The sequence below is a fragment of the Neoarius graeffei genome, chromosome 10 (genome assembly GCF_027579695.1).
Source record: "Neoarius graeffei isolate fNeoGra1 chromosome 10, fNeoGra1.pri, whole genome shotgun sequence".
In the NCBI taxonomy this organism is placed as follows: domain Eukaryota; kingdom Metazoa; phylum Chordata; class Actinopteri; order Siluriformes; family Ariidae; genus Neoarius; species Neoarius graeffei.
In genome coordinates, this window is record NC_083578.1 from 5,346,218 (window position 1) to 5,367,782 (window position 21,565).

At 42.6% G+C, this 21,565-nt stretch overlaps 1 protein-coding gene across 3 annotated transcripts in view; it reads left to right on the forward strand.

The window, feature by feature from the left end:
- The window catches only part of LOC132892780 (H-2 class II histocompatibility antigen, A-U alpha chain-like), a 153,253-nt gene that overhangs the window by 1,021 nt on the left and 130,667 nt on the right, over positions 1–21,565 (forward strand). Inside the window, exons 3-5 of one of the 3 annotated variants that reach the window (XM_060931158.1) lie at positions 1,179–1,460; positions 1,531–1,660; positions 1,739–1,875. In XM_060931158.1, the coding sequence (XP_060787141.1) occupies positions 1,179–1,460; positions 1,531–1,652 (404 nt within the window). In that variant the 3' untranslated portion in view covers positions 1,653–1,660; positions 1,739–1,875. Of the gene's footprint in view, positions 1–1,178; positions 1,461–1,530; positions 1,661–1,738; positions 1,876–21,565 lie in introns of those variants that run through there. The other 2 variants (XM_060931160.1, XM_060931159.1) reach the window with 2 other exon arrangements.

Sequence of the window (21,565 nt, forward strand, 5' to 3'; positions counted from 1 at the left end):
CACTATTTTCATTTCATAAAGGCTTTTTATTCGACTAAAACATCCCAGAATGCACCACATCATCACAGCAGCTGTTTGCTTCGCCCCGAACACAAACTATTTATCAGTTAAATTTATAGAAATGAAGAAAGTTCTCTCTGAACAGACTAACTGCTGAAGTGTGGGGTTTGTAAATCTAAATAAATCTTTTTTTAAATTTATTTTTTAATTTTTTTATTTTAAATCTTTTATTTCTATCCCCAACACACACACACACACACACACACACACACCAATTATGGATTATGGAGCTAAAGGTAGATTTTATAATTGACTTGCTAGAAAATGTGAAGATGATCTGAGGCAGTAGGATGGCACATTACTCAGTCGTGAACACAAGCAGAGGGTTTATTTGTAAATAGTCATGTTCCATGTTCTTTCTCTGGCATCTGTTTATCATCTATAAATGCTGAATGAAGTGTAATCCATTACATTTTATGTTTAATAAACCTGTAATAAAGCTGCTGTCCTCAGAATTCACGTTTAAAATCACAGCTTAGATTCCAGATTCCTGTTGGTTATTATTATATGGACACGAGTGTTTTACTGGGAAATACACCACTCATATTTTTCATAGGAGCTACATCCGGGACCTGAGTAACACAGTCTCCAATATCTTCACTCATGAGGAAATTAATGAATTGTTTTGATAAATTTGGGGACTTTTTGTTTGTGAATGTGTCGATAGAATAAAAAGAAAATCACTCAATAAAAACTTGCATTTTTCATACGAAATACATCGTGGATCTGAGTGACATAATTCCCAATATTTCACTCTGATGATGTCACTCCCAGTGTTTTCCCGCTGACTAGACGTGTGTTGTCAAAATGGTGAACCGTTTCAAAATTTAAATACTTTTGATTAACTTATGGTGGGTTTTTTTTGGATATGTTCATATAATACAAATAATATTGCACATTGGCTTGAAGATATCAAGTTTATTTTCTCATGTTGAAAAATATTTCACTCGTTCGCTTCGCTCCCTCATGATGTATCCATTCACCACTCAAAGATAAACTTCATATCTTCACACCACCGTGTAACATCCTCTATATATCGAAAGCCAGAAGAAATAATGAATGCATCACAGTCTCAGAGTCATAACAATGGTGCACATGTGCTTTATATTTTTCTCCAGATGCCCCACAAAGCTCCATCTATCCCAAACAAAAGATGCAGCTGGGTTCAGAGAACATGCTCATCTGTCATTCCGCACGATTTTTCCCTCCACCTGTTACTGTACGCTGGACCAAAAACAGTGTAGATGTGATGGAACAATCCACACTAAGCCGTTATTACCCGAATAAGGACAAAACCTACAACCAGTTCTCCCACCTGCCCTTCACTCCACAGGAAGGAGACGTTTACACCTGCACGGTGGAGCACGAGGCCCTGGAGACGCCCGACACCAAGACATGGGGTGAGACGGAGAGTTTAACTACTGATTCAGTCTTTCCTTCGAGTAGAAATAACCGTGTGTGTGTGTGTAGAGGTGGATGTTGAGCTTCCCAGTGTGGGTCCCTCTGTGGTCTGTGGAGTGGGTCTGGCTGTTGGACTGCTCGGAGTCGCTACTGGAACTTTCTTCCTCGTCAAAGGAAACAGATGTAACTGACACTTCAGGTAACAACTCGAATAAAACATTATATTTATAATATTTAATACACTGTTTCTCCCTGATACACCTGTTTGTGTTTTCAGTCAGAAGTAAAGCGTTAGGAGAAGGTTTAGATTCTGACCATGAATTCTCATTTTAATTTTTCACCGAGGAAACTGTTCATCCACTAGAGTTTAATTCATCTGTTAAACTATGTAAGGTTTTTTTAATATGAAGTTGTTACTTGTTCCACTGTACACCTGTTTTGAATTTCTTATCTCTGTGCAGAAATCTGTTAAGTCTTTCTTTTCCAATTTATTTAAAGTCTAATTAATATTAGATGATAGAAATGAAAAGGAAAGAGTGCCTGCAAATAATTAAAGAAATAAACTTTATTCCATGAATGTGAACGATCATGTGATTTCTGTTTCCACATCAATGATACTTCGTTCCACCAGTAAAACAATCTCTGTATTAGTCTAGTTTGGAAATATACTGTCACAATCATTACAGAAAAATCACACACACACACACACACAATCACATGTAACATATTTCAGATGTAATATAGAAATATATATATGTAAATGCGTTCCACTTTGTTATGCCCTTAAATTGCATGTGTGAAAAAGTGAAAACAATGTACGATCACATTTGAGATTTTATAAGTGTGAGAAAATCATATCTGAAAATGAAAACCACTCATAAAAAAAAGTGTGAATCATAAAGTGTTTAAAAACCTGTAAAATGTTCATGTGACTCTTCACACAGTGAAGTGACAACAAACCGACTCATGACTTCGTTTTCTTATGACTGAAATGATGATTGTTGCCAGTCTGAATTTTTGTAAATGTCCTAAAGTTAAATCAGGTAAATGCCTTCAACTCCTCCACAAACTGACCAATCATCAATCTTGCTCCAGCATTTTTTCTCTTAAAGAGCAAATCACCTTTAGTAGAGCAAACCCTGGAGGAAGAGAGCACAGGGTCACACAGGCAATCAAGTTTAGACAACCTGCTCACTGCAGTGCCTTCAATGTAAACTTATTTTTATTCCCGTCTCAGGTTCTTGGGAGCGTTCTGATAGTTTAAAGTTTAAATATAAATTTAGCATGAAACTTCCTACAGTGTTAAACTGTGAACAGCTGCATTGGAACTAAAACCAGTCCAGTTACTTTACTGTAAATATGATTGCAGAGCCAGAGGCTACATGTATGAAGGACTCCATATTACATCCCAGATAGCAAATGATGTTATTTCAATGTTGATATTTGGTTAAGATGGTTGATTTACAGTTATAGTTGAACACTGATGGTGGATCAACCATTAATCAACCACTGATAAAAAGTTGAAAAAATGTGTTCGACTCAATGTAATGGTTGAAGGAAACATTTGATCAAATGTTGAATATATGTTGATTTTGTTGTCATCATACACTGCACCACTGGACGGGAGCCTGGGGTGCACTCTGGGTGAGACCATTTTGTGGGAGGGGGGTTTCCTATATTTCATTGAATTTCATTTATTTAATTTAGAATTTTAATAGAGCACAAGGAACTATGAAGAATAGATTATTATTTATGGTTATGTGCAAATCTTGTGTGTGCAACATGTAAGGAAAAAACGAACAGAAAATTCTACCGTACCGGCCACTATTTGGAATGGTCCAAATAACCGTCTCTCAGAAGAACTTTCAGAAGAGCTCCGTTGATGACGAGACTTGCGACCATAGACTGTCCGTGCTTGCGACTGAAGAAATTTGCTTCAACAACACTGGCCAGTTCTCCTCTTTGTGGTAGTGTGGTTAAAAATAGTGGTTAAGTGAACATGTGCTTGTACACATGGTACTCTGATGGACAAGAACCCCATCCCACCTCACGCCCAGTGTTCCTGGCATAAGCTCCAGATTCACCACCATACTGAGTAGGATAAAACAGTGACTGAGGATTAATATACAGACTTATTATGACATGTTATGTCTTCTCATCTCATTATCTCTAGCCACTTTATCCTTCTACAGGGTTGCAGGCAAGTTGGAGCCTATCCCAGCTGACTATGGGCGAAAGGCGGCGTATCTACACCCTGGACAAGTCGCCAGGTCATCACAGGGCTGACACAGACAACCATTCACACTCACACCTACGGTCAATTTAGAGTCACCAGTTAACCTAACCTGCATGTCTTTGGACTGTGGGGGAAACCGGAGCAAATATTCAAATATTTTGTTAGTCAGGCAGTTATTTGAATTGTACAGTAAGTTTAACTGCTAGTACTGTATTTAGGCAATATTTTATTGTCCAGGTAAAGACTGTATAATCCTTTCTGGTTCATATCCACAGACAGGCCTTTCCATCATTGTGTATGGTGAAACATCAACATCAACCCAATTTCTCACGGTGGTGCAGTGGTTAGCACGGTCGCCTCACAGCAAGAAGGTTCCAGGTTCGAACCCAGCAGCCGGCGAGGGCCTTTCTGTGTGGAGTTTGCACGTTCTCCCCGTGTCTGTGTGGGTTTCCTCCACAGTCCAAAGATGTGCAGTTAGGTTGACGTGGGGTAGCCTTGGGCTGAGGTGCCCTTGAGCAATTCCCAGATAGCAAAAATCAGTTGAATCAGCATTGAAATAGCGTTTGGCAGAAAACATTGAAATAATGTTGAAATGATATTGAAAGTGTCCCCTTGAATTTGGGTTGAATCAACATTGAATTTTCAACCCTATCAGCATTGAATCAATAGTGATTCAACCATCATCTAAATAGAAATTTCTATTTAGATGATGGTTGAATCACTATTGATTCAATGCTGATAGGGTTGAAAATTCAATGTTGATTCAACCCAAATTCAAGGGGACACTTTCAATATCATTTCAACATTATTTCAATGTTTTCTGCCAAACGCTATTTCAATGCTGATTCAACTGATTTTTGCTATCTGGGATTCTTCTACATGCTCACATTTGAACTGGTTAATTTCAAGGTGTATCACAAAGATGCTTGTGATCGCATACACATTTAGAGAATGAGACGATATATTTATCTGGGATTTCTTATGAATACACAATGAAACAGTTTACTGTTACCAGTACAGTAACCATGATGGGCAACATGAGAAATAGATGTGTTTAGAGGACATTATAGATGACCTACAACCATGTGATCAAAATGTGCTACGTCATGAGCGTCTGATATGACGGTGGATATACAAAGTTCTACAAAAACGGTCTCCAGAGCTGCATCAAACGATGGGAGAAATGCATAACTCTGGGTGGTTCCTATGTAGAGAAAGACTAATAACTGTGCCAAGTTTCGTTGCTCTACTGCTATGGGAAGTGGGTCAGGGGCATTACTTATTGAACGCCCCTCGGTTCATTGCTAATGTGGTAAATGACACTTCTAGCTGCAAATGTCTGGTTTTGGGTGCAATATCTACATAGGTGTTTGGAGCACTTGCATGTGACATCGCAGCCGATCCAGATTGTGACAGACGCCATCTTGTCGGCCAAACGCCATATTTCCGCCTTCTACTTCTGGCTCTACTTCTACCTTTTCTTCTGGAAAACCCTACTATATACAATTCTACTACAACGGCTGCGGCTACAAGCTCTCCCTACCTGTGCACGTTTATGTTTTTTGTGTGTATTTTTGCGTGTTGTTCGTCTGTACCGGACTTCAATATCCACTACAACCGTATGGACTTACTGGACATTGGTTTCCAGCAGAAAATGACGGTTTGTAGCGATTTCCATCGCATGCACAACATTCCGGATGAGATAGCGAGACCAGCAGGGTCTCCGTGGATTGTTATCAGAAGCAAAGCGAAGGAGGCGGCGCCGGGAGAGGAAGCAAAAGCGAGGCTGCAGAGCCGGCCTGTTGACTAAGCTCAGAAAACAGCCACTCAAATCTCCACTGCTAAGCCTCTACCTCTCCAATGCCAGATCCATGGTAAACAAAACGGACGATTTGGAATTACAGCTGGAATTACCTTATTCTATAATCGGCTGGTCAGTGCTATACTAGGTACTGATATAAATAGTGTTAGTACTCAATACTTAAGTGACTTACCCGTCCAATGAGGATAGTTATTTTCTTGTTTACAAGATGCCACATCTGAGTCGCTGACAAATCCTGAATTTCTGTAAAGATAACTGTCCAGAGATTTATAAGCACGCAGTGCTTCACCACTGAACAGCGAGGGAAAGTTAATGAGGTAATTATACACATCTGGGTATTCCACCTCTGGCAGTTCAATATCCACTGACACGGTCGTGAAAACTACGTCCGGTAAGCGATAAGGGTCACTAATCTGTAGATCGTTTATTTTAGACATATATCTAGTTCTCTGTTCATTAGAAAAATGAGCTGTGTAGTCCGTCGGTTGAAATTGATCCATTCTGTACACTAGTGCAGCAGTATTCAGCGGTGTTTTTTACCGACAAGATGGCGGCTGTGTACTTTCTGGTCACGTGACTGCAAGATCTCTATAGAGGCCCATTTCCAGCAACTATCACTCCAGTGTTCTAATGGTACAATGTGTTTGCTCATTGCCTCAGAAGGCTAATGGATGATTAGAAAACCCTTGTACAATCATGTTAGCACAGCTGAAAACAGTTGAGCTCTTTAGAGAAGCTATAAAACTGACCTTCCTTTGAGCAGATTGAGTTTCTGGAGCATCACATTTGTGGGGTCGATTAAATGCTCAAAATGGCCAGAAAAATGTCTTGACTATATTTTCTATTCATTTTACAACTTATGGTGGTAAATAAAAGTGTGACTTCATGGAAGACACAATTGTCTGGGTGACCCCAAACTTTTGAACGGTAGTGTAGATGTGTGTGGGTTTGGCCCATATTATTCAAAAAAAGTCAGACTTTTCTGAAGATAAGACGCTTCTACTAACCATCGAGTGCCCAGATATCGCGTTCTATCTATTGGTGGGACATGGCGATTCATTTCCGCCAGTTCGTTCATGTCGGTCAGTTCAGCAAAGAAATTTGTTCGTTCAGTTCGTTCACTCGTTCATTTTGATGACGTCACACCAAAGCGGCACAACAATGGCTGTCGTCCGAAGTTTAGTTCATCTTGAGTGAACGAGAGGCGGCAGAGGTGCCATCCACAATAGATTTTCATACATTACAATGTGCTTGAGAAAAAGATGGAAGAAAAACATTATCCTAGCATTATCTGAAAAAGACTACATAAACAAAGCTCTGAAAGTTAAATGTAGATGAGAATAAAGCTGTTTTTATATTTATTATATTTATTTTAGTAGAGCCATGGTCTGCCGGTTATGCAGTTGTTCTCTCAAACCCATTAAGCAAAAAAAAAAATTGCTTATTTAACAGCAGCACTCATTTCAGAGAATAAACAACTTTACAAGTCATCGTATTCAGCGAACAGTAGCCTGCGATGTCTCTCTGCTGCATTCATGATCATTCATTGTTTGGCCTGGTCATGGAAACGGTTGTTATGCACGAACATTCGATTGATGTCACGTCTAGCGAGACCTTTTCCAGCTGTTCGAGCAAGAGACCTCCTTTTCTCTCCTTGACGCGGACGAGGGAGGGGGATGCCGACAAAGTTGAGAAGAGACAATTGCAGACTGTTTCATGCAGTTGTTCAAACCCATTAAGTAACACCCATTTTGCTCATATTCAACAGCAATGCTCATTACAAAGAACAAACCACTTTATTACAAATTGCATTAACATTAAAAAAATGAACACAGTATGCCGCGATCTCCAGAGCCACGTTCTTCATTGTTTATCACAGTCATGGAAACTGTTGCTATGCGCCCAGCCCAGTATGGCAGCAGTCAGGCTGGCTGCTGGCTGTTCGTTTGTTCGCGAACTGCTGAGCTCGTTCGCTGTGAACTGAAATGTATTGCTGAGTGAGAGCTCTAAATTGTAAACTAAAGACCTGGCATGTGTCAACGCTCTGATAATAGGGCTCAGATAGCCCTTAAAGAAGTAAAGTGGCGCTGCTCTGCACAGATCAAAATGCAAGTTGGACGCCCTTCTGCTACTGAACAGATCCTGCTGATTCGCCAACGACCGAGAGGCAGCGCAAACTAGTTCTAGTCGTTCACTTCGAAGACTCGTTCAAAAAGAACGGTTTGTTCGTGAACGACACACCACTAGTTCTATCTGGTTTGGCTGCTGAAGAATCGAGTCCGACCTTGGATGAAACATAGCCCATGTTCTGAGTGGGCGCCCAGTCTGGATTGTTTCTATCGTATAATTTTGCTGGCGCTCCTAGAAGTGAAATGGTAATACACGTGTTAAAATTATAACAACGACTGAGTGAACCACGACGAGAACGCTCAATTTATAGCAAAATTCTAGCAACACAAAAAAAATCTTCCATGATATTATTGAGAAAGCTTTTGAATCTCACCTGAGATAAAATGATTACTGCAAACATGAGCTGTTTTGGTTTTAGTCTCTGTTAGATCAGCCCTGCCGATGTTGTTCAGCCGCGCTCGTCTCCTCTCCATACTAAGCCTCAGAGTTTCCTCGCCCTCTTTCTGAATCATGGACGAAATTCTAAAAAATCAGAATGTGCCAGGATCACGAGTACTGTTGTGACCACGACCATATACAGCACAAAGATATGGCAGAGCTAAAAGAACAACAAAGAGACTTGCGCATGTGACTGTTTTGTATGGAATGTTGCTCGACCCCGCATTTGTGTCTCCACCAACATGGCCGACATCCGGGTTTCTATTTTGCTTTGATGTCACTCGCAAGTCAAGGATACAGTAGTTACACTTAACATTGGTAGGCATATGAGGTGAAAATTCAAATGCTGATTTATACAGTCCTTTGAAAATAAAGAGATAAATGTAGCCGTAAAATGTCACACAGAGGTTTTACTCCCCAGCAACTGATGAGGATTCTTCTATTCGACCCTGATTGGATGATCTATCTTGGTGTCCTGACATATTACCAGTAAAGACAAATTAAACTTCACATTTTAATAAATCAGTGCACAATATTTATTCCCAACATTTTTACTGCATTAGCAGAAATATTTGAAATTATCTAAAAAAAAAAAAATACAATTTTCAGGAGGCAGGGACACTTTAAATGAAGGTGTTCGGGGCTGTTGGTTGGACATGTACAGTGGTGCTTGAAAGTTTGTGAACCCTTTAGAATTTTCTAGATTTCTGTATAAATATGACCTAAAACATCAGATTTTCACACAAGTCCTAAAAGTAGATAAAGAGAACCCAGTTCAACAAATGAGACAAAAATCTTATACTTGGTCATTTATTTATTGAGGAAAATGATCCAATATTACATATCTGTGAGTGGCAAAAGTATGTGAACTTCTAGGATTAGCAGTTAATTTGAAGGTGAAATTAGAGTCAGGTGTTTTCAATCAATGACATGGCAAATCAGGTGTGAGTGGGCACCCTGTTTTATTTAAAGAACAGGGATCTATCAAAGTCTGATCTTCACAACACGTGTTTGTGGAAGTGTATCATGGCACAAACAAAGGAGATTTCTGAGGACCTCAGAAAAAGTGTTGATGCTCACCAGGCTGGAAAAGGTTACAAAACCATCTCTAAAGAGTTTGGACTCCATCAATCCACAGTCAGACAGATTGTGTACAAATGGAGGAAATTCAAGAGCAGTGTTACCCTCCCCAGGAGTGGTCGACCAACAAAGGTCACTCCAAGAGCAAGGCGTGTAATAGTCAGCGAAGTCACAAAGGACCCCAGGGTAACTTCTAAGCAACTGAAGGCCTCTCTCACATTGGCTAATGTGAATGTTCATGAGTCCACCATCAGGAGAACACTGAACAACAATGGTGTGCATGGCAGGGTTGCAAGGAGAAAGCCACTGCTCTCCAAAAAGAACATTGCTGCTCATCTGCAGTTTACTAAAGATCACGTGGACAAGCCAGAAGTCTATTGGAAAAATGTTTTGTGGACGGATGTTTGGAGAAAGGAAAACACTGCATTCTACCATAAGAACCTTATCCCATCTGTGAAACATGGTGTTGGTAGTATCATGGTTTGGGTTTTGCTGCATCTGGGTCAGGATGGCTTGCCATCATTGATGGAACAATCAATTCTGAATTACAACCCCGATTCCAAAAAAGTTGGGACAAAGTACAAATTGTAAATAAAAAACAGAATGCAATAATTTACAAATCTCAAAAACTGATATTGTATTCACAATAGAACAGACAACATATCAAATGTCGAAAGTGAGACATTTTGAAATTTCATGCCAAATATTGGCTCATTTGAAATTTCATGACAGCAACACATCTCAAAAAAGTTGGGACAGGGGCAATAAGAGGCTGGAAAAGTTAAAAGGTACAAAAAAAGGAACAGCTGGAGGACCAAATTGCAACTCATTAGGTCAATTGGCAATAGGTCATTAACATGACTGGGTATAAAAAGAGCATCTTGGAGTGGCAGCGGCTGTCAGAAGTAAAGATGGGAAGAGGATCATCAATCCCCCTAATTCTGCGCCAAATAATGGAGCAATATCAGAAAGGAGTTTGACAGTGTAAAATTGCAAAGAGTTTGAACATACCATCATCTACAGTGCATAATATCAAAAGATTCAGAGAATCTGGAAGAATCTCTGTGCGTAAGGGTCAAGGCCGGAAAACCATACTGGGTGCCCGTGATCTTTGGGCCCTTAGACGGCACTGCATCACATACAGGCATGCTTCTGTATTGGAAATCACAAAATGGGCTCAGGAATATTTCCAGAGAACATTATCTGTGAACACAATTCACTGTGCCATCCGCCGTTGCCAGCTAAAACTCTATAGTTCAAAGAAGAAGCCATATCTAAACATGGTCCAGAAGCACAGACGTCTTCTCTGAGCCAAGGCTCATTTAAAATGGACTGTGGCAAAGTAGAAAACCGTTCTGTGGTCAGACGAATCAAAATTTGATGTTCTTTATGGAAATCAGGGACATCGTGTCATTCGGACTAAAAAGGAGAAGGACGACCCAAGTTGTTATCAGCACTCAGTTCAGAAGCCTGCATCTCTGATGGCATGGGGTTGCATTAGTGCATGTGGCATGGGCAGCTTACACATCTGGAAAGACACCATCAATGCTAAAAGGTATATCCAGGTTCTAGAGCAACATATGCTCCCATCCAGACGACGTCTCTTTCAGGGAAGACCTTGCATTTTCCAACATGACAATGCCAAACCACATACTGCATCAATTACAGCATCATGGCTGCGTAGAAGAAGGGTCCGGGTACTGAACTGGCCAGCCTGCAGTCCAGATCTTTCACCCATAGAAAACATTTGGCGCATCATAAAACAGAAGATACGACAAAAAAAGACCTAAGACAGTTGAGCAACTAGAATCCTACATTAGACAAGAATGGGTTAACATTCCTATCCCTAAACTTGAGCAACTTGTCTCCTCAGTCCCCAGACATTTACAGACTGTTGTAAAGAGAAAAGGGGATGTCTCACAGTGGTAAACATGGCCTTGTCCCAACTTTGAGATGTGTTGTTGTCCTGAAATTTAAAATCACCTAATTTTTCTCTTTAAATGATATAGTTTCTCAGTTTAAACATTTGATATGTCATCTATGTTCTATTCTGAATAAGATATGGATTTTTTGAAACGTCCACATCATTGCATTCTGTTTTTATTTACAATTTGTACTTTGTCCCAACTTTTTTGGAATCGGGGTTGTATACCAGCGAATTCTAAAGGAAAATGTCAGGACATCCGTCCATGAACTGAACCTCAAGAGAAGGTGGGTCATGCAGCAAGACAACAACCCTAAGCACACAAGTCATTCTACCAAAGAATGGTTAAAGAAGAATAAAGTTAATGTTTTGGAATGGCCAAGTCAAAGTCCTGACCTTAATCCGATCAAAATGTTGTGGAAGGACCTGAAGCGAGCAGTTCATGTGAGGAAACCCACCAACATCCCAGAGTTGAAGCTGTTCTGTACGGAGGAATGGTCTAAAATTCCTCCAAGCCGGTGTGCAGGACTGATCAACAGTTACCGCAAACGTTTAGTTGCAGTTATTCCTGCACAAGGGGGTCACACCAGATACTGAAAGCAAAGGTTCACATACTTTTGCCACTCACAGATATGTTGTATTGGATCATTTTCCTCAATAAATAAATGGCCAAGTATAATATTTTTGTCTCATTTGTTTAACTGGGTTCTCTTTATCTACCTTTAGTACTTGTGTGAAAATCTGATGTTTTAGGTCAGATTTATGCAGAAATCTAGAAAATTCTAAAGGGTTCAGAAACTTTCAAGCACCACTGTATTTGCCCGTGTTTGTTATTAGTCAGTAAAATATCAGTCACATGTTTAAATGTATAGCTGGATAATTATGAAGTTGCTCTCCCGCTTGAACACTTCCTGTCATAGAGCTCTAACCCGGAAGCACAAAGCCCGTGCCCTGCCTGTAAATCACTGCTCGCATTTGTACAAAAAACACATTATTAAAATGATAAATGAACACGCCTTGAGAAGCAAAGAAAAAAAAAGTGTTTCCAGGCAAAACAAACCTCGCCCAGTAGCACTTACGATGAATATAACAGAAGATATCACGAAAAAATGATTTTGGCCTTTTTGGTGACCTTGTGTGTGGACATACTTAGCCAATAAACATGGTTCTGACTGATTCTCTGCTGCTCTCAGCCAATCAGGACACACTGCGCTGCTCTCAGCCAATCAGGACACACCGTGCTGCGCAATTGTTACACTCTTACATTCTTTCAGCATGATGACATAACCTACCGCCTCTATATGAAGCAGTGGCCACAAAAACCTTGACCGGATGACCCCCAAAATGTTGGAGGTTCTATTTGAAACCAATGTCCATCTATCCTGAAAGTTTCATGAAGACTGGTCCAGCTGTTTTCCTGTAACATCAAAGAGAGAAGGGTCATTCCACGTCAATTCAACCGGGGCCCGTGCACTGAGGTCTCAAAAAATTCTGAAAAAAAAAAAAATCAAATCACCAGATGTACCCATGTTACCTAGGAGAAACACTAAATTTATTTGAATGTAAGATGTATACTTTCCATGTTACAGCCAGTTTTACTGGGGGAAGAGGGTGTCAATTTTGTTCAGACTCTTTTTTTTTTTTGTCAAAGTTCACAAGCCCATAGCTCAAGAACTAAACCATGTAGGAGGCTCAAATTTTGTATGCTGGTACATAAATAGGAATAGTATGTAGCAAACCTGTCATTTTGGGTCTGGATGATCCTGCATGGTCATAGCACTCCCTCAAAGGTGATCAAAATTTAATTGGAGTTTTTGGCTGTGCTCTGTTTAGGCCTTCAGAAGACACATTTTTACCCAACATAGGCTCTTGATTTTTTTCCCCTTATTGAGATAAGTAGAAACACTCTCAAAAAAAAAAGCAATAAACAGAAAGGAAACTCTAGTAGTGTTTGAACAGAAGACCTCAAGTCTGACAAATCATTTTGGATGTCATTTTCAGAGCACCGTAACACCTTGTGGGAATGTGCGCAGATTTTTTTAATATTTTCTTCTTTATTCTCCATGATCCCTTCTTTTGAAAAACACCAATTTGGCTTGTCTTACTCAAATCTCTCTTTATTTTCCACCCTGAACATGGGCAAAATGCACCATTGAGAGCAATACGTTTTCTATAACATTAATGTAAAGAGTAAATAACCAAAGGCCAATTTTGCCCTGACATGATCACCTGTGAGTGCCTGTGCAGGGGTGGAGGGATCCTTTTCAATGATTCAGTGATTTTAGGGGCACCTGTGGTTACTCTCAATATCAGAATCATTGAAATTGAAAAGGATCCCTCCACCCCTGCACAGGCACGCTCAGGTGATCATGTCAGGGCAAAATTGTCCTTTGGTTATTTACTCTTTACATTAATGTTATAGAAAACATATTGCTTTCAAATGGTGCATTTTGCCCATGTTCAGGGTGGAAAATAAAAACGAAAGATTCGAGTAAGACAAGCCAAATTGGTGTTTCAAAAGAAGGGATCATGGAGAATAAAGAAAAAAAATTAAAAAATCTGCGCACATTCCCACAAGGTGTTATGGTGCTCTGAAAATGACATCCAAAATGATTTGTCAGACTTGTGAGGTCTTCTGTTCAAACACTGATAGAGTTTCCTTTGTTTATTGCTTTTTTTGAGTGTGTTTCTACATCTCAATAAGGGGAAAAAAATCAAGAGCCTATGTTGGGTAAAAATGTGTCTTCTGAAGGCCTAAACAGAGCACAGCCAAAAACTCCAATAAAATTTTGATCATCTTTGAGGGAGTGCTATGACCATGCAGGATCATCCAGACCCAAAATGACAGTTTTGCTACATACTATTCCTATTTATGTACCAGCGTGCAAAATTTGAGCCTCCTACATGGTTTAGTTCTTGAGCTATGGGCTTGTGAACTTTGAGACAAAAGAAAAAAAAAAAAAAAAAAAGTCTGAACAAAATTGACACCCTCCTCCCCCAGTAAAACTGGCTGTAACATGGAAAGTATACATCTTACATTCAAATAAGTTTACAGTGTTTCTCCTAGGTAACATGGGTACATCTGGTGATTTTTTCAGAATTTTTTGAGACCCAAGTGTGCGGGCCCTGGTTGAATTGACGTGGAATGACCCAGAAAGAAAGCAAAGAAAGAAACCCCAACAAAAAGAATCCCTCTCCCCCGGTGAACTCCGTCCCGGGGTGAGGTAAAATTATTCATTATAACTGTATTAAACACTTCGCCACGCTTTAACACCGGAAGTGGAGAAAAAAAAAAGCAACAAACATTATTAGCATTGCTGCTGTTCACATTCGCATGTAGTAAAATAAAGTATATGACATATGTTAAGCCTCAAGAATGTAGCCGACTACGCCACCCCTTATTATCTCAACACCGGCTGAAGATACCAAAACAAGGGGACCAAGTTCCTAATAAAATACACGGACTCAAGTTTAGAAAAAAGTATCAACATACAATCTTTATTAATAAATAGATTTAAAAGTCCACTAAGTGCAGTTAAACATAATCTGTATATTAAATGGGCAAAAAGAAAAAACAAAAAACGATACATCAACAAAAGGAGAGAAAAAAAAGGGACCCCCAGACCTGGAAGGCCGCTGAGCATAAGGAGAAGAAGCACCAGTGAGACGCCAGGGTCCTAATACCACAATTATGGTGTGAACATATTTCAAGTCACACTTAGTGCTACACACTGGTCTGTTACACACTTGAATTCACCTTTAAATGACACTTGTTTGTCCCACACTAGAATTCACAGTTAGTGCTACACACTTGCTTTACCACACACTTAATGCTAGACCTAGTTTGTTACACACTTGAACTCACACTTGGTGACACACTTGGGTTCACACTTAATACTACAAACTTGGGTATGCACTTGGTGAACCTTTACACATTAAGTGCTAAGGACAGAGAGCTTCACACAATGACACTGCAAACCCTTCAATCATCATCACACGGTGCACATCAAGATAGGAAACCCCAACCCGTCAATGGAGCTTCTCACGTTAGGCAACCCTATGCACCAGCGACAGATGGTAACAGGTAAAGGGAGAGGGCAAGACAGATAACAGAAAGAAAAATACAAAACCACTCTAGCCTGCAGCATACGATACTCAAAGCTTAACAGCACTACACTACACTGAAACCAGCTCGCAGGCTAGAGGAAAAACAAACAAAAAAAATAAAGAATCCACGACCCATGAGCGGCACCACATTCACACATACATTCACACGCTAAAAAGAACAGCAGCTAGCAATGTGCCATAGCTGCATAGACCTATAAAATCAAAACACACAAATGACTACAAATATTCTAAAACAAACCAACTTCATGTGTGTACACATCTACACAGGCACAGTCATAACAATAGAAACATTTTCAGGACTAATATCACATACCTGGCCTAGTCTTAACAGCATATGCCAGAAGTTAGACCTGAAGATACATCAGTTTCAACACTGAGGCAGCTATCCATGTCCACACTGATTCAGAGGAGTTTGAGCCAGCCACGCCCGCTTCCCCATACACTAAACCACACAGACAAACACATGCTTAACCCACTGCTTGTCAGTGAAAATAAACCAAAAATGGAAATAGTGAAAGCATACCTGAAGCAAAAGCAACCTCCTCAAACAAACACCGAGTGTGCTAGCCAGGTCCTATGCTAACGTGAGGACCCCAAGTGCTTTTATGGTCCCCTTAGGTGGCCTGATCAATGCCCATCCTAAACCCTCTGTTAGTGACCCACACCAGAGAAAGAGGAGGCAAGAGAGAGAAAGAAATACAGTGGTAGTCACTACCAAACCCTAAGCATGGCCCACAGGCTACAATCCACCCCCCCCAAATGAATCGGCGGCCCGATGATGGCAGCTGGACAGGACTCAATTACCCTTCGACATCTTGGCTTCCCTGCTCTTCAACCTGGATGGCGACCGTTCTGGGAAGATGGTAAGGGTTAGAGTGCTGGCCTGCTGTTGTCCTAGATGACCGTCGCAAAGCCTGGCTTGCCTCCTCCGGTGGGGCATCATCAACCGGGGTCTGGGGCAGAGACGGGTCAAAGATGTCCTGGGACTGATCCGGATACAGGCCGACCACTCCGATGGCATCATCCTCCTCTGGGGCGACAGGGTTGGTAGACCCATCTGTTTGCCTCATGGGGGGAGGACCCGCCACTGCCCCTGGTTGTGAGCTACTGCCCGTAACTCAGAACGATGCATCTGACGAGCTGGCCCATCTCTGTTTACAGGGACCACGATATATACTGCTCCATTGTCCACAGGCCTCTGCACTACCTGGAACACAGCAGGGTTCCAGTGGTCCTGGATCTTGTTGTGCCCCAGTGTATGATTACGCAAGTACACCAACTGACCAGCATCCAGACCAGGATCATTCACAGTGTCGTTATGCTTCTGATTGCAGTGGTTGGCCAGCTCTGCTGATCTTTGACGGACATGTTTTTGGGTCACTCTCACACTCCGTTCATGTTGTACCCACTCTTCCACAGTGCCAACGCCATCCACATCACCCCCCGTCCCGAGCAGGAAATCCACAGGCAACCTTGGATGATGCCCAAACATCAGGTAATACGGGGTATGACCAATGGTCTGATGTGGTGTGGTGTTATATGCAAAGGTCAACTGTGGCAAATGTTGGGGCCAGTGTTGTTTCTCAGCTGGAGGAAGGGTCTGCAAGAGGTCATGTAAGGTGCGGTTGAATCTTTCACACTGCCCGTTGCCCTGTGGATGGTAAGGCGGGGTCCTGCTTTTCTGGATGCCGTAGAGCTGGCACAGCTGTTGGATCAGCATACTTTCAAAGCTTCGTCCCTGGTCTGAATGGATGCGGGCTGGGGGACCGAAGTGATGAAACCACTCCTGAACCAACATCCGGGCAACAGTAGAGGCCCTTTGGTCCCGGGTGGGGATTGCCTGGGTATACTTAGTGAAGACATCTGTTAAAATCAACACATTCTCCCGGCCATCACTAGCAGGTTCCAACAGGGTAAAGTCAATAGCAAGGATCTCGTTAGGCCGGGTTGCTTGTAACATTCCCCAGTAGGCCCAAACCTTTGGCTGGACAGCCTTGCCCAGGACACACTGCTGACACCACCTCTCAGCATCTCTCACCATGTTTGGCCAAAAAGCATCGACCACAGAGGAGTTGGACAGTCCTTTCTGTGCCCTGATGCCCTTGGTTGTCATGGATGCTACACAGCACTTCCTCTTGCAAACACTGGGGGAGTAGCAGTTGAAGAGTTTCGGCTCCCCCCCCCCCCCCCCCCCAAGGCATAGACCAGTTGATACAGGACTTCTTCCCGCTGAGTTAGGCGGTCCCATTGGCGCAGCAGTGTCTTACTGGGGCCTGACAGCAACTCCCGCTCCTTAGCCCGTGGATGTCTCCCTTCCTTAAAGAATTTACGAACTGGGCCGATCACAGGGTCCACCTCCTGCAGCTGGCTCAGATCTTGCATTGTGCGACCTGGTAGTGCTACCACTTCCTCACACTGAGCATCAGAAATAGATGGTAGGGAGGTGTCCACCAATGCCCCCAGCAACGGGACTTCTGTCCCACCTGTGAACTGCTCCAGGTACTGCCGAGATAATGCATCTGCATTGCCATTGCTTCTTCCTGGGCGGTACTTGATCGAGAAGCTGAAAGAGGCCAGTTGGGCAGCCCACCGCTGTTCAATGGCTCCGAGCTTGGCAGTCTGGAGATGACTAAGAGGATTATTGGTCAAGATGGTAAAATGACTTCCAAGTAAGTACTCTCTGAATTTTTCAGTGACTGCCCACTTCAAAGCAAGAAGTTCAAGCTTCATTGAACTGTAGTTCTCCATATTTCTTTCGGTGGGTTTTAGCCCTCTGCTGGCAAATGCAATTGGCTGCACCTTTCCTTCATGCTCTTGAGAGAGGACTGCTCCAAGCCCTCCATGGCTCGCAACAATTTCAAGAATAAAAGGCTTTTTAAAAATCAGCATAAGCCAACACTGGTGCTGAAGTCAACTTCTTTTTCAAGACCTGAAAAGTATTTTCACATGCCTCGTCCCAAGCAGTCAAAAGGGGGACGGGGGGGGGGGTCTTTCCTTTCTGCCGTGGCCCACTGAGTCTGCCCACAAGGCAATGCAGAAGGGTCGAGATCTTGGAGAAGCCTTCTACAAATCTTTGGTAATAACTGGCAAAGCCAAGGAACGACCTCAACTCTGCCAGGTGGCCTGGGCGCCTCCACTCCTTCACTACCTCTATCTTCGTCGGGTCGGTAGAAACACCCTCAGCAGAAACTACGTGTCCAAGGTAACGGACTTGAGGCTGAAAGAATTGACACTTGGACAATTTGACCTTCAAGTTCTGCTTCTGCAGTTGGGCAAACACTCCCTCCAGTCATTTCAGATGTTCCTCGACAGTTGCCGAAAAGACAATTACATCGTCCAGGTACAGAAGGACGGACTGGTAGTGCTGGTCCCCGAAAATGCACTCCATAAGGCGCTGGAATGTGCCAGGTGCATTGCATAACCCAAACGGCATTCGGTTAAACTCAAAAAGGCCAAATGGGGTACAAAAGGCAGTCTTTGACTTGTCAGCTTCCACAACGGGGACTTGGTTATAGCCGCTGGCAAGATCAAGGGTGGAAAACCACCTCACCCCAGAAAGTGCATCTAGAGACTCCTCTATCCTTGGAAGGGGATAGGCATCACGACGAGTTTGAGTTCAACTGACGATAGTCCACACACAGGTGAAGACCTCCGTCCTTCTTTGTTACAAGGGCGATGGGTGAAGAGTAGAGTATGGACTGCAACTTTCCCTTATGATTTGACTGTCCAGTAACTGTTGGATATTATCCCTAACAGTCTCATACTGGGAAGGGGGAATTCTTCGATAGGGCTGACGGACTGGGACATCGTCGACCAAGGGGACCTCGTGAGCCATCAATGAGGTACAACCTAAATCCCCATCACCCTTAGAAAAGATGCAGTCATACTTGGCAAAGAGGGCCTTGGCCTGGGACACTTGCTGTGGGGTTAATCCTTCAAAGGCAGGGAGCAAAGGTGGAGGGGGTCACGGTCCGAAGTGACCTCTTGAGCAGAGATGACTGCACAACACTCCTCCCATTCTGGCTTAAGAACAAAGGACTTGGACCCCAAAGAGGTGGCTTCAACGACTTGCACAGTACCAATGGCACGGTGCGGGGAAAGCCACACTTCAGAGCAGCCCACATTGACCACTGGGGCATACAGGAGACCCTTCTTCGCTGCCACAAGGGTTGGAGACACCAGGACGCCCTCGGGCAGTTCTCCATCCTTGATGCACAGTGGTTCAAGAAGAAATTCAGCAGCTTCCAACTGAGGGCAGGTAACTGGAACCATAGTGAGTGTACCAGGCCCAAGACAGACTGGGGACTTCCCCTGAACCTTCACCTTAAAGGGCTTGGAAGAATGAAGGACAGCTTGAATCCTCTCACAATGCCGAAGAGCTCGTTGAGCCGCCGGACCTGCCAATTCAACTGAAGGGGACTGGAAGAGCCATGAGCCATGCTGTTCAAAAAGAACCCTGTAGCATTCACCAAGAACATTCATACCCAGTATGCCAGGCATAGATGCTTTACGATTCTGAAGAGTCATGTTAACTGGGTCTTTGATGACCAATACCCCCCTCCCAGAGATACATTGCCCCAGAATGACTACATCTACCTCCATGTACCCTGTGTACGGGATGTCAAGTCCATTGGCTGCCTTAAGTCCAAGCCACCTACAGTCTTTCTTCTGCATGTGACTAAAGTGCTTCTTAAAAAAAAACTCTGTTACAATTGTTACCATTGATCCAGTATCAATTAAACACAAGACTTCAACATCACCCATCATCCCACTCAAAACTGGACATTTTCCCACTAACCGACCCAATGAGGATGAGCATACAGAGCCAGTGTGCTCCCCTCCCAGTGTGTGGCTCTGCACACTAGGGGGCTCTAGTTTCCCAACTGACTAGTGGAGCTACTGGTAGAGGGAACTAAACAACTGTTGGAATCCTCCATTAGCAAATGAAGGGCAGGCCTACTATTTCTAGGTGCAGGAACAGACTTACAATACCGTGCTATATGGCCTGGTTGATCACACTTAATACATATGGGCTGGCCATCGGATGTACGTTTAAAACGCCTTGTCCTATATGGTTGGGAAGACTGTGGTTTATTAGCAGACTGCCCCAGGTGTTTAACCAGTATATCTAGTTGGGCTTGCTGTTTTAAAACCATCTCCTTTAACTCTGCCATTTCTGGTGTCTGAGCAAAAGTAGACTCACACTGAGATATACAAGAGGCCTCGTTTGTGCGCCCTGGAGCACGAGAGCCTCCATCACGGCTAGGTTGCCCCTCCTCCACCCACCTTGTAACCTCCCTCCTTACATCAAGCAAGGTCAGAGTCTCATCTGCCCTGACCAAATGTTTAAGCTCTCTACGCAACATCTTGTACATTTTCACAGAATTGGTCCCTCAGTACAATAGCAACATTTGCAATAGAACCTTCTTTGGATTGCTTTATTTTATCCATCAGTTCCATAAGGGCATGAGAAAACTCAAATAAGGACTCACTCTCTGTTTACAGTCAAAGAAACGTTGCTGCCAGTATACATAGGACTTAGAACATCCATATACCTCTCTTAACACAGTCATAATTTGCACATGGCTTTCTCTGACAGTAAGAGGTCGATATTTGATCTCATTACGGGCCTCGCCCTCTAGATGGTCATACAAAAACAATGCTTTGTCTAAATCAGACATGTACCTCAACTGTATACAACTTTCTGCTTCTTCCAGCCACTCTTCGACAGAGAGGGACCCCGCTGTAATGGAGCCCGAGAACTTAGGGCACCGCCTCTCCCGGGGTAGGTACAATGCCTGCTCCCTTCTTGCTGGTTGGGAACTACCTTCCCCAGTGGCAGGCCTCTGTCCATTTGAGAGTCTTTCATTCTCGGCTTCAAGCTGAGCCACACGTTCCTGTAGCCATTGCATTTCCACAGTAGGTTCCACCGCGCCGTCCTCCGCGTTCATTGTGCTGCCAGCTGCTGTTCTCTTCCACACACACGGTGCTGCTTAATGTAACCAACCCACAAAAGTTATTTGGGAATAAAAACACAAGGGAGAAAAAACTTGGTTCGTCCTGCTGGCTACGCCAAATTGTTAAGCCTCAAGAATGTAGCTGACCACGCCATCCCTTGTTATCTCAACACCGGCTGAAGATACCAAAACAAGGGGACCAAGTTCCTAATAAAATACACGGACTCAAGTTTAGAAAAAAAGTATCAACATACAATCTTTATTAATAAATAGATTTAAAAGTCCACTAAGTGCAGTTAAACATAGTCTGTATATTAAATGGGCAAAAAGAAAAAAAAAATGATACATCAACAAAAGGAGAGAAAAAAAAAGGGACCCCCAGACCTGGA